Below are 12,924 nucleotides of genomic sequence, written 5' to 3'. Positions count from 1 at the left end.
TGCCACCTCGAATCCGCCCCCCCGACCTGCATCCAACGTCCTCCATATTCCAATTCTTCCGCAGTGTGTCTAGTCCGCATTTGGTGGGTGTTTGTGCCCTCCCGTTCCCGACTCTTGCTCAAGGCTTGTGAGGCTTGCCACACACCCCTGTGTTTTGGCGTTCGGTGTTTACTTTCGGCGCGTGTGCGGAACGGAATCAAACAAGTCGATTTAGGCCCGGGCATCGAAACACTCCGATTGTCACGGCTGGGCGTCTTCACCCCAGTCCAACCTCGCTTTGAAGTACAATTGCCCTTTGCTCTAAAGATCCAACTGGCTTGATCCGGCCTCGAAGTCGGGTAGTTTTTAATGGCTGTCTAAGGCACTAGAAGATCTTAGTGATATCTCAGCCTGGCTGCTCGACAGCATGGGTATCTCAGGTAATTTCAGATCGCTCCAGAACATACATAAATAACATGCTGACATTTGCCCACAGGCCTTCTTCCGCTACTCAAGTCCATTCAAAAGCCCACTGAAATCAAGAAGTATAAGGGTGAGACCTTAGGAGTTGATGGCTATGGCTGGCTACATAGGGGGTCCATCTCATGTGCCATTGAACTCGCGGAAGGCAAACCCACGCGCAAGTCTGTCTACCGCCCTCTCCCGGTCTTGGGCACCTGCTGACTCAATTCGCAGATATGTGCATTACGTGATGAACCGTGTCCGTATGCTGCAGCACTTTGGCGTCAATCCGTATATGGTCTTTGATGGCGACTTCCTTCCCAGCAAGGCAGGAGAGGAGGCATCGCGAGCCAAGCGAAGAGAAGAGAGCAGGGCGTCAGGCCTGGCTCTCTTGAAGGCCGGGAAACCCTCACTCGCACACCGTGAGCTCCAGAAGTCCATTGATATCACGCCCGAAATGGCTCGTGCCGTCATCGAAGAGTTGAAGAAAGTTGGCGTTCCATACATCGTGGCACCTTACGAAGCCGATCCGCAATTGGTATACCTGGAGCGCCAGGGCATCATCAATGGGATTCTTTCGGAGGACTCTGATTTGTTGGTGTTCGGCGCCAAGCGACTCATCACCAAGCTGGATCAGCATGGAGCCTGTATCGAGATCAACCGCCGGGATTTTGGGGCTTGCCGCGAAATAACTCTGACTGGATGGAGCGATGAACAGTTCAGACACATGGCAATCCTTCACGGCTGCGATTACCTTGAAGGCATCAAGGCTCTCGGCTTGAAGACAGCGTACCGCATGTTGCGGAAGCATAAAACACCCGAAAAGGTTGTGAAGATGCTCCAGTTCGATGGCAAATATCGCATCCCTGCCGATTACCTTCAGCTTTTCCATCAGGCCGAATTGACCTTCCTCTACCAGCGTGTCTACTGCCCCAAAGCTAAGGCGTTGGTACATTTCACCACTCCTCCGTCAGACATTGACACCAGTGCGATGGCATTCATTGGTGGTCCCGTGGAACCGGAAATGGCCCGGCGCATTGCCGATGGTTGCGTCAACCCGATGACGAAAGCAGACATCATTATTGCAGTACAGTCGCCTGATGCGCGGAAGCGCCGGGCTTCGTCAATCGTCGGCCCTCGACCTCAGGCACCTCGCCTGGGCTCGCAAACCACGCCCGCTCCGCAGCCCGCAGCCAAACCCATCGATTCCTATTTCAATGGGCACAGCCGTATACCCCTGGGCAACATGGACACAAACTGTTTCTCGATAGATACCCAGCGGACCGCCTCAATGACGAACAACGGACAGCGCCCCATTGTCTTTCCTTTGCCGCGGCCTTATATCGAAGACGAAGCATTGCCGCCGTCGCGGCCGCTGCGTCCATATACGAACCAGCCTGTTAATTCCAGATCCCAAGTGCTCCGGCGCCGCACCGAACCTGTCTCGAATCTCTTGCTCAACGATGGTGCCACGCTGGGGTCAACTTCACGCCGCGAAACTGTGAACATCGCCAGAGTTGCAGAGAGTCAATCTTCGACAAGGCTTACAGCCTCTGCGCGACCACCTAAGAAGACCAGACTGTGTGATGACGTCGAAGCTGTGAGCACCAAAGAACGGAGCAAGTTCTTCCCAGCTCCCAAGAAGGAAACCAAGAGGCGAAACAGCAGCTATTTGATGTCGGATGACTCGGTGGAGGAGGCCATGAATGAACTTCCCGATATCGGTAGCTGGCACTCTGCCAAATCAAACAAGGGGATCATGGTCTTCAAGGAGAACTCTGACAAGGACGATCTTACTATCTCTAAGGATGACAACAAAAAGGATGTGCGAAATAACGCATCTGCTCCGAATACCGGGAAATTGCCCTCAGCAACACCATTGAGAGCCGCCATCAGTCGCTTCACCTTCGACCAATCCCAACAGAGCAGCCGCCCTACACCGGCATCGGCGTCCTCGAGCTCCTCGACTTCCTCAACGCCAATGTCCTCCATGACGTCGAGCACCATGCCTTCTACCAACAAATCGACTCCTGCCACCCCTCTTATGACGCCCCTGCAACGAATTGGATCCCAGGCTCTGAACCGGGCAAAAGGTCCAGCTACACCCAGCTTCACAGCACCGCGACCGGCGAAACGACCCAGTAAAGCACGCAAGAGTCTTGAAAACCTTCCTGTAAATGCTTCATTCGTACCCCTACCCCCAGTTGACTTGGAGGAAGTCGAGTCTCTACACCAGACTGGAGGAAGCGAGGACATGATCATCCCAGACAGCGAGAACGACGAGGCGGATGACTTGATGGGACAGGAGAACATGGGCAAGATCACAGGTCGGCGGACCGTTGACTTGTCGAGGTTCTTGTATTCTTAATTTCTTTTCGGTTTTGATTTGAGAGTAGCGACATTCTATAGCAAGCATGCCATTGCATTTGGTGGGAGTTCGGTTTGTGGAATATATGTACATGATTATGATATGCATAGTCTAGGAGTTTGTGGTTTTGGGTTCACATGGGGCATGGGCTGTTTTCTTATTCCTGTATTTGACCGCCTGCCCATGGGGCATTGTTAGGCGCGCCAAACGAGCTTGTTAGAGAAGCCAGCAGCTTCAGTTTTGTCATGTAGTATATGGCTATACCCTAGGGTTTTCCAGAAATGCCCAAATGGGCTATTGAAGATCTTTCCACCTCCACACGCTCCATTCATGCAATGGCTCATCGTCTAGCCCCTCGAAATCTGCGTACTCTTGGCCTTCTTGGGCGACCTCTAAGCCCCGTTCTTCCATCAAGCGCCAGAACTCGCGCAACGGCTCTAGGTAACAGACACGCTGTGGCCAGCAGGTTATGGCTCTGGCATCTTTGCTACGAGACAGACAAGTCGCAATGGTGCGGGTTAGGAGCTCCGGGTGGTCCTCGGTGTACATGGTATCGGCCGCCATGACAACGGGGAACTTGTTATCTTCCGTGATGCCGACCTTGACCTCGGAGGACGAGGCGGGATCGTAGATGAAGAGATCCGAGGGGGCGTTCCAGTCCAGGGTGCCACAGCCAGCGCCGGCGCCTTGGGCTTGGAAGAGGGATGAGTTGGCGTCAATGTTGGCCTGCAGCCCAGGCACTATCGTGGGCAGGTCCGTTAGCAAGGCACGTGAGCCCCATATGCAGGCCGCGCTCAGGCCTGTGAGACCTGTACCTGCGCCCAGTTCCAGGATCTTGTAGCCATGGTGGGTAGCAGGAGTAGTAGCAACAGCAGCGGTCTTGTTTTCCTGGGGAGCGTCGGCGCGCAGCTGGGCAAGCGGGATGTCCAGCTTGTGCAGGGTATTTGAGATGACCACGGACGAGGACCACGTGGTCAGGGTCAGGTTCTCAGCCCGACAGGCCGTCTCGACGATGACCAAGGGGATCTTGGCTGAGGCGGACTGGGAGATATCATAAGTGGACCTATGCTCGACCAGCTCCGAGGAGAAGGCATCTTGCTCTACTGTAATGCTGCCCATCCTCTTCTTTATTTTGGCGAGACTGGCGGATGCAACCTCTGAGACCGGCCGAAGGGGGTTTAGTAATCTGTGTAAGGTTGAAAATCCCTTCCTCGGGGAGGTCTGTCTGGGCGCATATGCTGGCCGCTGTCTGATCTGGAGGCGTACACCTTTTTTTTTTTCACGTGGTGGAGGGGTAGATAAAATCCGATCACAGGCTAACAAGCGCTGGAGAGCAGAGGGGAATACGGGAAAATTGGCGACAATAGCGGGACCGGGCTGCTAAGAACAAGCCAATTAGAACGAGGGCTAAAATCCCCGGATTGCCATCATATATTTTAGCGCACCTATTTCCTATTCTCCCTATGCTGCCATGGCCACGACGGCTAAATAGAGGTAACACTGTAATAATGAGCTAAAAGCCGGTTAGATTTACCTTTTAACGGTTAATTTTAATTGCTTTTAACTTTATTAATAAGATTAATATATTTTTATTATTAACTTTTATCGTAATTAATTTTTAAATTCACTTTTAAATTCACTTAAACTACCCTTTAAATTAATTAAAATTAATATATAAATTAAATTTCGCGTTACTTAAAAAAGAAATCGGTATTAATTATATATATATATATATAATTAATATAGTTTTATAATAATAACTTAATATAGTTTATTATTAAATTCATCATATTACTTCGCCGGTTATTAATTTAATTAATATTTTTTTATTAAACTTTAGTACGTTTTATTTTTGTAATTATAATACTTAATTTTTTATTAATAAATAAACTCGAATTAATAATTTAAACGACGTAAAACCCTATAAAACTTATTAATTAAAAAGCTATTATAAAAGCTTTTAGCGTTTTATAATTAACGATTAATAATTAATTAAACAGCCTAATTTTATAACGTAAAATGCGATATTTATAATCAAAATTAACGTTAATTAAAAAAGAAATACTTCGAAATTATATAATTAATTTAAATACTTAAAAATACCTTTTAATATTATTAGTATAAAAAATATAGCTAATTTCTTTACTATATTACGTAACGGTAAGCGCGTTAATAAATACTAAATTAACCGCTTTATTAATTATAACCCGTATTTTAAAACTCGAATAAACCGTTAATATAATTATTAAAAAGCTTTTTATAATAACGTAATCCACGGTCGAATTAAACACACGGTCGAATTGAACACTCGAAATCGTATAAAAAAACCGTCCGTGCGTAACCGTGCATTTCAATGAATTTTTATTTAAATTAAACCGGGGTTTAAAATTTATATTCGATATAAAATATATAATAATATACGATTTTTATTCTTTTTTTTTAATATATTCAAGCATATAAACTAAAATACGCTAAAATAACCCCTGTAAATTTAAATATTTAAAATTTATTTTTAAATAAAATAATTATAAAAAGTTTAAAAATATAATATTATTATATGCTTTATAAAAAGTTTAATTTTTAAAACCCGGTTTAATTTGAATAAAGGTTTATTAAAATGCACGGTTACGCACGGACGGTTTTTCTATACGATTTCGAGTGTTCAATTCGACCGTGTGTTTAATTCGACCGTGGATTACGTGAATTTAAGTATTATTTTTAATTAATTCGTATTAATCGCGAATATTAAAACTAAATACGGTATTATAAACGAAAATATATAAAAATTTAACGAAACCGGCTTTATAATAAATATAATTAGGTTAATATTCGTCGTAATACGCGCTAATTAATATAATAAAAGTAAAAGGAACGGGGTGTTTACGTACCGGTTTCGGCTTTACTTAATCGCCGTATATATATAAAAACTTAAGCCCTTTAAAAATATTATAAAATAAGCGTTAGCTTTATTTTTTACCACTTTTTATTTACCGTTACTATTTAAACTCGTATATTTTTTATAATTTTAATGCTTTTATAATAATTTATTTAATAATAATATTAACCTTTTAAAAAAGGGTAAAGCTTTCGTAAAGCGTATTTATTCCGATTTAAACTTAAATAACGAAGGCGTTAAAAACGCCCCGAATTTATCATAAAGAAGAGACTTTCTTAAGCTTATAAACGACGCCGTAATTAAATCCTCGGGTATTATAAAAATAAAAAAGCCTTTTTATAAATTCTTTTAAATACGTTTATAAAAAAATAGTTTAAAACGAATCGCGCCTCGCTTAAATAACGTTTTAAAAAACTTAACGATTAACGACCGTGTTTTAATTATTGAAAATAAAAAATAAAAACTCCCTTTCGCTTTTATTACGCTCGAATAACGGCGGCGACACTTTTTCGAAACTTAATAAACGTGTTACAGCTTTAAATACTGAGATAAGCCTTCGACTTTTAACGGGTCGATTAGCTTAGCGCTATACACGAATATTTAAAGAGTGTCTTTTTTTAAAAACTTTTATTTTTAATCCTTTATTTTTATAGCTCTTCGAGTTATATTTTCGTTATATAGTTATCGTTATTTAAAAAATTATAATAATAAAATTAATATCGCTTTATTTATTTTAATATTTAATTATCGCTTATAATATTAACGTGGTTTATTACTACGCGACGTATATTACTTAGCGACGCACCTTTTCCACTTTTCGACCTTTTTATATAAATTAATTTAATTATAACGCTTAAAATTAATTAAAACTATTCGCTATTCGATTCCTCGCTTAATTTTATATTTTTTTTTATATAATCGCGTATTATAACTTATTTCGCCGTAAATATTATAACGCTTTTTACCGGTTACCCTCCGTTTTAACGAACCCCTATTTTCACTTTTATTAAGCGTTAAACGCTTCTTTTTTACCTTTTCGTTTTATAGCTACTAAAAATTTTTAATAATAAAAGCTTTTTTAAGCTAGATTCGCGGTTTTTTAGCTCTTCGGCGCTTAAAAAATATTAAATTAACTTCCTTTAATATATATATTTTATCGTATACAAAGGTTATTTTATAAATTATTTTAGTTATACTCTTCGTTATTTAGTTTACCGTATTTAAAATCGGCGTCGAAGAGCTTCTTTAATAAATAAACACCCTCTTTTTAATATAAGTAAAGTATTTAATTATTTATTAAGGGTTAAACGGCGTTTAAAAGTCGTAAGTATTAGCTATCCCTAAACGGGATAAGTTAAGTATAAACGTTTAAAAATGTATATCCAGCTTATTAATTACCTCGTTAAAGTTATAAAGTATTAAATTAAATACGTTAAATTTAAATTTAATATTAACTTTTATAAAAATAGTAAAATACGCGGTTTTAAAGGCGATAAAGAATTCGAGCTTAATAATATAGTTTATAAAAGCTTTAATAAATAACTCGATTTTTTTCGAATAAGCACGCTTTAAAAGTAAATAAAGTATTATATCGAAAAGTTAAAGTAAATACGATAAATAAGGAGGTATATTAATAGTAATAATATCGTTATCTTAATAATATACCTCGAATTCGGCCGAAATATAACTTTTATAACCGTTAAAAATTAAAAGGCGGTAGCGATCCTTTATTTATAATCTAGTATATTTATCGAAATACTTAATTTAATTTAAGCTTATTTCGTTATTAGTTTAATTATTAAAAATCGGTTTAATTATTTCATCGCCTAGTAAATCGGTTTCGTAAGACTAGTTCGCGAGGTAATATTAGTTTTAAACGATTAAAAACGGCGGAATATATTAACCCTACGAATTAATATATTTAATCGCCGTTATTTATTCCCGATTACTAAACTAAACCGATTTCGCCTTTTTACGCCGCTCGGCGCGTATTACGACGAATATTAACCTAATTATACTTATTATAAAACCGGTTTTATTAAAATTTTAAATGTTTTCGTTAATAATCCCGTATTTCGCCTTTATATTTACGATTAATATAAATTAAATAGAAATAATTTTAAAACTTTTATAAAAAGCTTTTTAATAATCGTACCGATAATTTATTTTAGTTTTTAAATTCGGGTTATATTTAATAAAACGCTTAACCTAGTACTTACCGACGCGGTAAAAGAAATTAGCTATATTTTTTATATTAATAAAATCGGGAGGTATCCCTTAAATATTTAAATTAATTATATACTTACGAAATACCCTTTTTTAATTAAATTTATTTCACGTCGTTTTAATCGGATTTCGCGTTTTAAAGTTCGATTATAAATTCGATAGCGTAAAATTAATTTGGTTATATTATAAGCTTTTATTATTACTTTTTAATTTATTTAATTCGATTCGTTTTATATCGCTTAAATTATTAAAACTATCCGATCTTTTTAAGATTAATTAGGTATTATAGTTATAAAAGTATTACGCGTTAAAGTTTAATTATATTAAAATTAAATTAAGGTACTTCGTTAAGTAATATACGTTACGTAGTAGTAAACCACGTTATATAATTTTTTTATAAACACCGCGATTTATTATTATAATAATTACCCGGCTCGATATTTTAATAAACGTTTATACTTTTAACGCGTTTAAAAACGTAATCATATTTAACTTAGAGGCTTAGTTTTAATACAATTTAAGCTTTTACGATTATATTAATAGGCTAGAAATTAAATTAAATTCGGTAAAGTTTTAACTCGCGAATACGTACGTTTAATTCGCGGATAGGTAAATTCGGCTCGCTTAAAAATAAATTATTATAGTTTATTAAAAAAAACTTATTAAAATAAGTCGTTAGTTACGTAATTAGGTTTTTATAAGGCGGGGCTGTAAATAGGTCCTAAAATAAATAGAATTTGCGACGAAGAGGAAAGGAAAGAGAAAATCGAGCTAGGGCCGATGCGGCAGATCGGTTTTGACAACAGGGTAGTGGGGCTAGTGTGGGGTTTCTATACTAATTAGCGCATAGGTTAACGTATTATATTACTACCCCCCTTTCGTAAAAAGGCGGCGCTTCGACGGTTTTAAAAGGGATTTAAATAAAGGTGCTTTTTAATTAAAGTAGGGATTTTTTATTATAATTTATTTAGCTTTTCGCCTTATTAATCGGCGGATTTTTTTCGATATTAGTAATTCGTTATTTAAGTAATTCTTATTAAAACGGTCCTTTTTAACCGCGAGTTTTTATTACGCTAATTATATCGGGGGCCGGTTTTATTAAGGTTTTAACGATAGAAATCTTTTAATTTATCCGGAGTATTTTTAAAGTTAAAGGCCGGGTATTAAGTGTCGTTATTCTTTTAATTAACTTAATTCGCCTTGTATTATAATTTACGGTAATAGGTTCGGGATGCTTTAATTTTAAGTATTTTATATTTTAAGCTTTTAAGTTCGTTAAGGTTTACGATTTCACTAGCTGGGCGCCTCGGAGCTTATTCGGGTAACAGGTTATTAAAGTTTTTAAGGAATCGATTAATATAATAAATTTTATTTTTTTATAAGTTAAAAATATCTAGTTCGTAAATATAATTATCGCGAAATAAGATACGAAAAGATTATTAAGTATAAAAGAAAGTTAATTTATTACCAGGTTAATCCGTTTTTAAGCCGGCGATTTTTTTTAATATAAACCCGGTCGTTTACGTCGAAGTCCGGTTTTTTTCGGTGTTTATTTATTTATTTCTTTATTTTTTTTTAAAAGGTTAATATCGCTCGCCGCGCGGTTTTAATGTATTTTTTAATGGTTTATATATTTTATTAGGCTTAAATTCGATTTAATTTTTCGTTAAAAGGAAATCTTTTTAAGTTTTAAGTTCTCTTTTTTAATCGAAATAGCTTTAAGGTTTAAAACCCTGTTTTACTTCGAAAGGGGATATTCCTTTAAGGGAATTATACGAGATTATGGTTTAAGCGTAATTTAAAGCGGGTAACGTATTAACCTAATTATTTTAGTAATAGGTTAAAAATAGTCGTAACCGTTAGTTTATATATTTATTTATAATTTTTATTTAGCCGGTTATATTATAATATGTCGTAGAGGCGAACGTTTATTTAATGCTTAATATTTAGTAAATTTCTTTTATAAAGGAGGCCGTGAATTAAGTACCTTTATCGTTAATTACGGTTCGTGATAATCCGAATACTCGAAACGGCCTTTAATAATAAAGCTAGGCGGCTTTCTTCGCGTTTACGTTTTTATTACAAGGGGAGATTTAATTGCGTTTCGTTAGGCGGTCGACGACCGTTATTATTATATCGTAGCCCGTTTTTTTATCCGGGGGTTTATAATTTTAAAGTTTATTACTATATTTTATTATAATTAGTTAAATACCGGGAATAATTAAAGCTTTTTTAGTATTTTTATGCGTAAGATTTTAATTAGCTTATATATATAATTAACGACGAACACGTCGTAATCGTTTATTAATCCTAGCTACTAATAGCCTTAAAAAATTAACTTTTTAGTTTTAATTATTTTTAAGTGGGTAGTTATTACTCGATAATAAATATTTTTAATAATCTTCGTTCGAAAGTTATTTTTTAATAAAACCGTTAGTTTTTTTTATAAAGTAGTAGTTTATTAGTTAATGTAAAATTTTCGTAATTTATACACGTTTTCTTACGTAAGACCTCGAGATTTTCCGATTATTAATTAATGTCGAGTAGGGTATTTAAAAGGGATATCCTTAATAAGTCGGGGGGCGGGATATTATTTTTTTAGTAGTATAATTTTAATATCGGCGGCTTTAAGGCTAAATTTTAATAGCGGGCTTAGGCGTTTAAAAATAGTTTAATATCTTTCGCTTTCCTTTTTAACTTTAAAGGTTTTTAATTCCTCCGCTTTTCGAAACAACGCGTTCGCGACGGTGTTATTTTTCCGGGCCGGTAAGTAATAATAAAGTTATATTAAATTAAAATCTCGGTTTAATAGATTTATTAGGAGTTAAAATATTATTTAATATCGAAATATTCGAGCGCGCGATAATTAGTAATAATAATAAACGGTTTAAAGCGTTAAAGCCCGATTAATTCTACGCGTTAATAATATAAACTTCGAATTATAATAAGTAACTCTTTATCGTAAATAGGGTAATTAAACTCTAGTCTTTAAAGGGATTCCGAGAAGTACCCGATTAGGTATTATTCCTTATCGTCCTGTTTTTAAGAAAAATACTAGTAATAATGTAGTCGAACGAGTTAGTTTCGAGCTTTATTTTTTTTCGTAATTAAAATACGAAAGGATTAATGCTTATAGTAAGGCGTTTTTTAATTCGTTAAAAGTAGTTTATTACTTAATTCTTTAAATTTATAGCTAATTCGATTTCGTTAACGTTATTAACGGTTTAGTAATTTTATTATAGTTTTTAACGAATTTACGATAGAAATTATAAAATCCGAGGAATAATTATACCGTTTTTACGTTTATTAGTAAGGACTAATTTTTTACCGTAAAGATTTTATTAAGGTTTACGGCGACGTTATCGGTCTTAATAATAAAGCCGAGGTATTTAGTTTTTATTGCGTTAAATTCGTACTTTTTAAAGTCGGTTTAAAGGCTAGCTTTTAATAATTTCTAGAGAACTTTTTTTACGTGTTTTTCGTGTTAAAAAGGATTTTTAAAATAGATAAGGATATTGTCGATATAGGTATAATAAAAGTTATCGAGATATTTCTATAATAAGTCGTTAATAAACTTTTAAAAGGTGAATAGTTTATTAGTTAGCCCGAATAGGAAGACTTTATATTTATACGCTCCGTATTAGGTTCGGAAAATCGTTAAGTTTTCGTTTTCTTCCTTTAGGCGAACTTTATAAAAGGCTTGCCGGATATTAATTTTAGTATAAACTTTTACCTTAATTATTTTATTAAAGGTTTCCTCGATTAATAGCAGCGAATATCGGTTTTTTTACGTAATAGCGTTTAGTTTCCGAAAGTCTATATAAAAACGAAATCCACCGTCGCTTTTAAAAGCTATAAATACCGGAGCCGTTTAAGGGGCGTCGTTTAATATAATAAAGCTTTTTTTAGAAGTTCTTTGAAATATATTTTTAGGCTACGGTAAACTTTTCCAGGGATATTTTATAGAGTAGGCTATAGCTTAGGTTGTTTAATTTTATATCGTTCGTTAATTCGATCTTATAGTTTATTAATCCGCGGTATTTAATTAATTTATCGGACTATACTTTATTAAATATATAATAAAAGTTTTTATATGCTTTAAGTATTATTTTTTTTACTTTTCGGCGCAGCTTATTTTCGTCCTCGGGTAAAGAGTTATCTCGGAAAGTCTTTTTTTTTGGATAAATTTATCGATTTAGTGGAGGGTAACTTTATAGATTTAGCACGAGTCGTTTTTTTTATATTTCGATAAAAACTTAAGTCGTTTAAAATTACTATATCGAGTATTCGTTAACGGTATTAATTTATAGCGTCGCGGGCGAGGCGATAGGGTCTACGCTTATTTTTTTAATCGTAATAGGGCGCACGTTTTAACGTTCGTTCGCAATTATTACCGAGTTACTCTAGTTCCCGTAGCTTATTATTAAAATTACGTTATATTTTAACTACTCTTTTATTTAATCGGTGAATAGTACGTGGACGGATTTTCGGGATTTGGATTTTTTTTATAACGGGGGATTAAAAGTACTAGGTAATCGCGTATTTTCTTTTTATATAAGGCGGGCTTTTAATTAAGAAAGTCGGCCGTTTCGTTCCTGTTTATCCTTTTTAATTTAAGCTTTTAAAGCTTTATTTTTAATATTCGTATTTTTTTAGTAATTCGGATATCGTAATAGTATACTTATTTCGTTTATTAATATATCCGTGTTTTTAATAAGGTTTTAATTATTAAGGTAGTTTAAATAGCGAGTCCTTAAGCGGATAACGACGTCGTGTTTTTTAAACTATTTCTGTTTAATAATAAGGTTATATTTTATATTAATTATTACGAAAGGTACTAGCCCGGTGTTTCGGTGATAAATTCGTAGGTTAACGAATATTATTATATTAAAAAGCTAAAAAGGTTTACCGTCGAAACTTTTAATTTCGTGGGGTTAGAAAGCGATTACTCGTTTCGCATTTAATTGTTTAATTACTTTACTCGCGAAGTTTA

General features: G+C 35.6%; 2 protein-coding genes across 2 annotated transcripts; one reads left to right on the top strand and one right to left on the bottom strand.

The window, feature by feature from the left end:
• Nucleotides 1-406: 406 nt before the first annotated feature.
• On the top strand, nucleotides 407-2,809 carry PG986_006635 (uncharacterized protein; the record flags this gene model as incomplete). The annotated part of the gene is made up of 3 exons (XM_066842857.1): nucleotides 407-419; nucleotides 476-623; nucleotides 676-2,809. 3 exons carry the CDS (start codon nucleotides 407-409, stop codon nucleotides 2,807-2,809), a joined length of 2,295 nt encoding a protein of 764 aa, XP_066698969.1.
• A 294-nt stretch (nucleotides 2,810-3,103) lies between these two features.
• Nucleotides 3,104-3,928, bottom strand: PG986_006634 (uncharacterized protein; the record flags this gene model as incomplete). Its single annotated transcript, XM_066842856.1, has 1 exon — nucleotides 3,104-3,928. One exon carries the CDS (start codon nucleotides 3,926-3,928, stop codon nucleotides 3,104-3,106), a length of 825 nt encoding a protein of 274 aa, XP_066698968.1.
• Nucleotides 3,929-12,924: the final 8,996 nt, after the last annotated feature.

This window comes from Apiospora aurea, assembly GCF_038362705.1.
Source record: "Apiospora aurea strain CBS 24483 chromosome Unknown utg000005l_segment0_segment0, whole genome shotgun sequence".
Lineage (NCBI taxonomy): Eukaryota > Fungi > Ascomycota > Sordariomycetes > Amphisphaeriales > Apiosporaceae > Apiospora > Apiospora aurea.
Note: the sequence above shows the minus strand (reverse complement) of the source record. Positions and strands in the feature narration are given on the sequence as shown.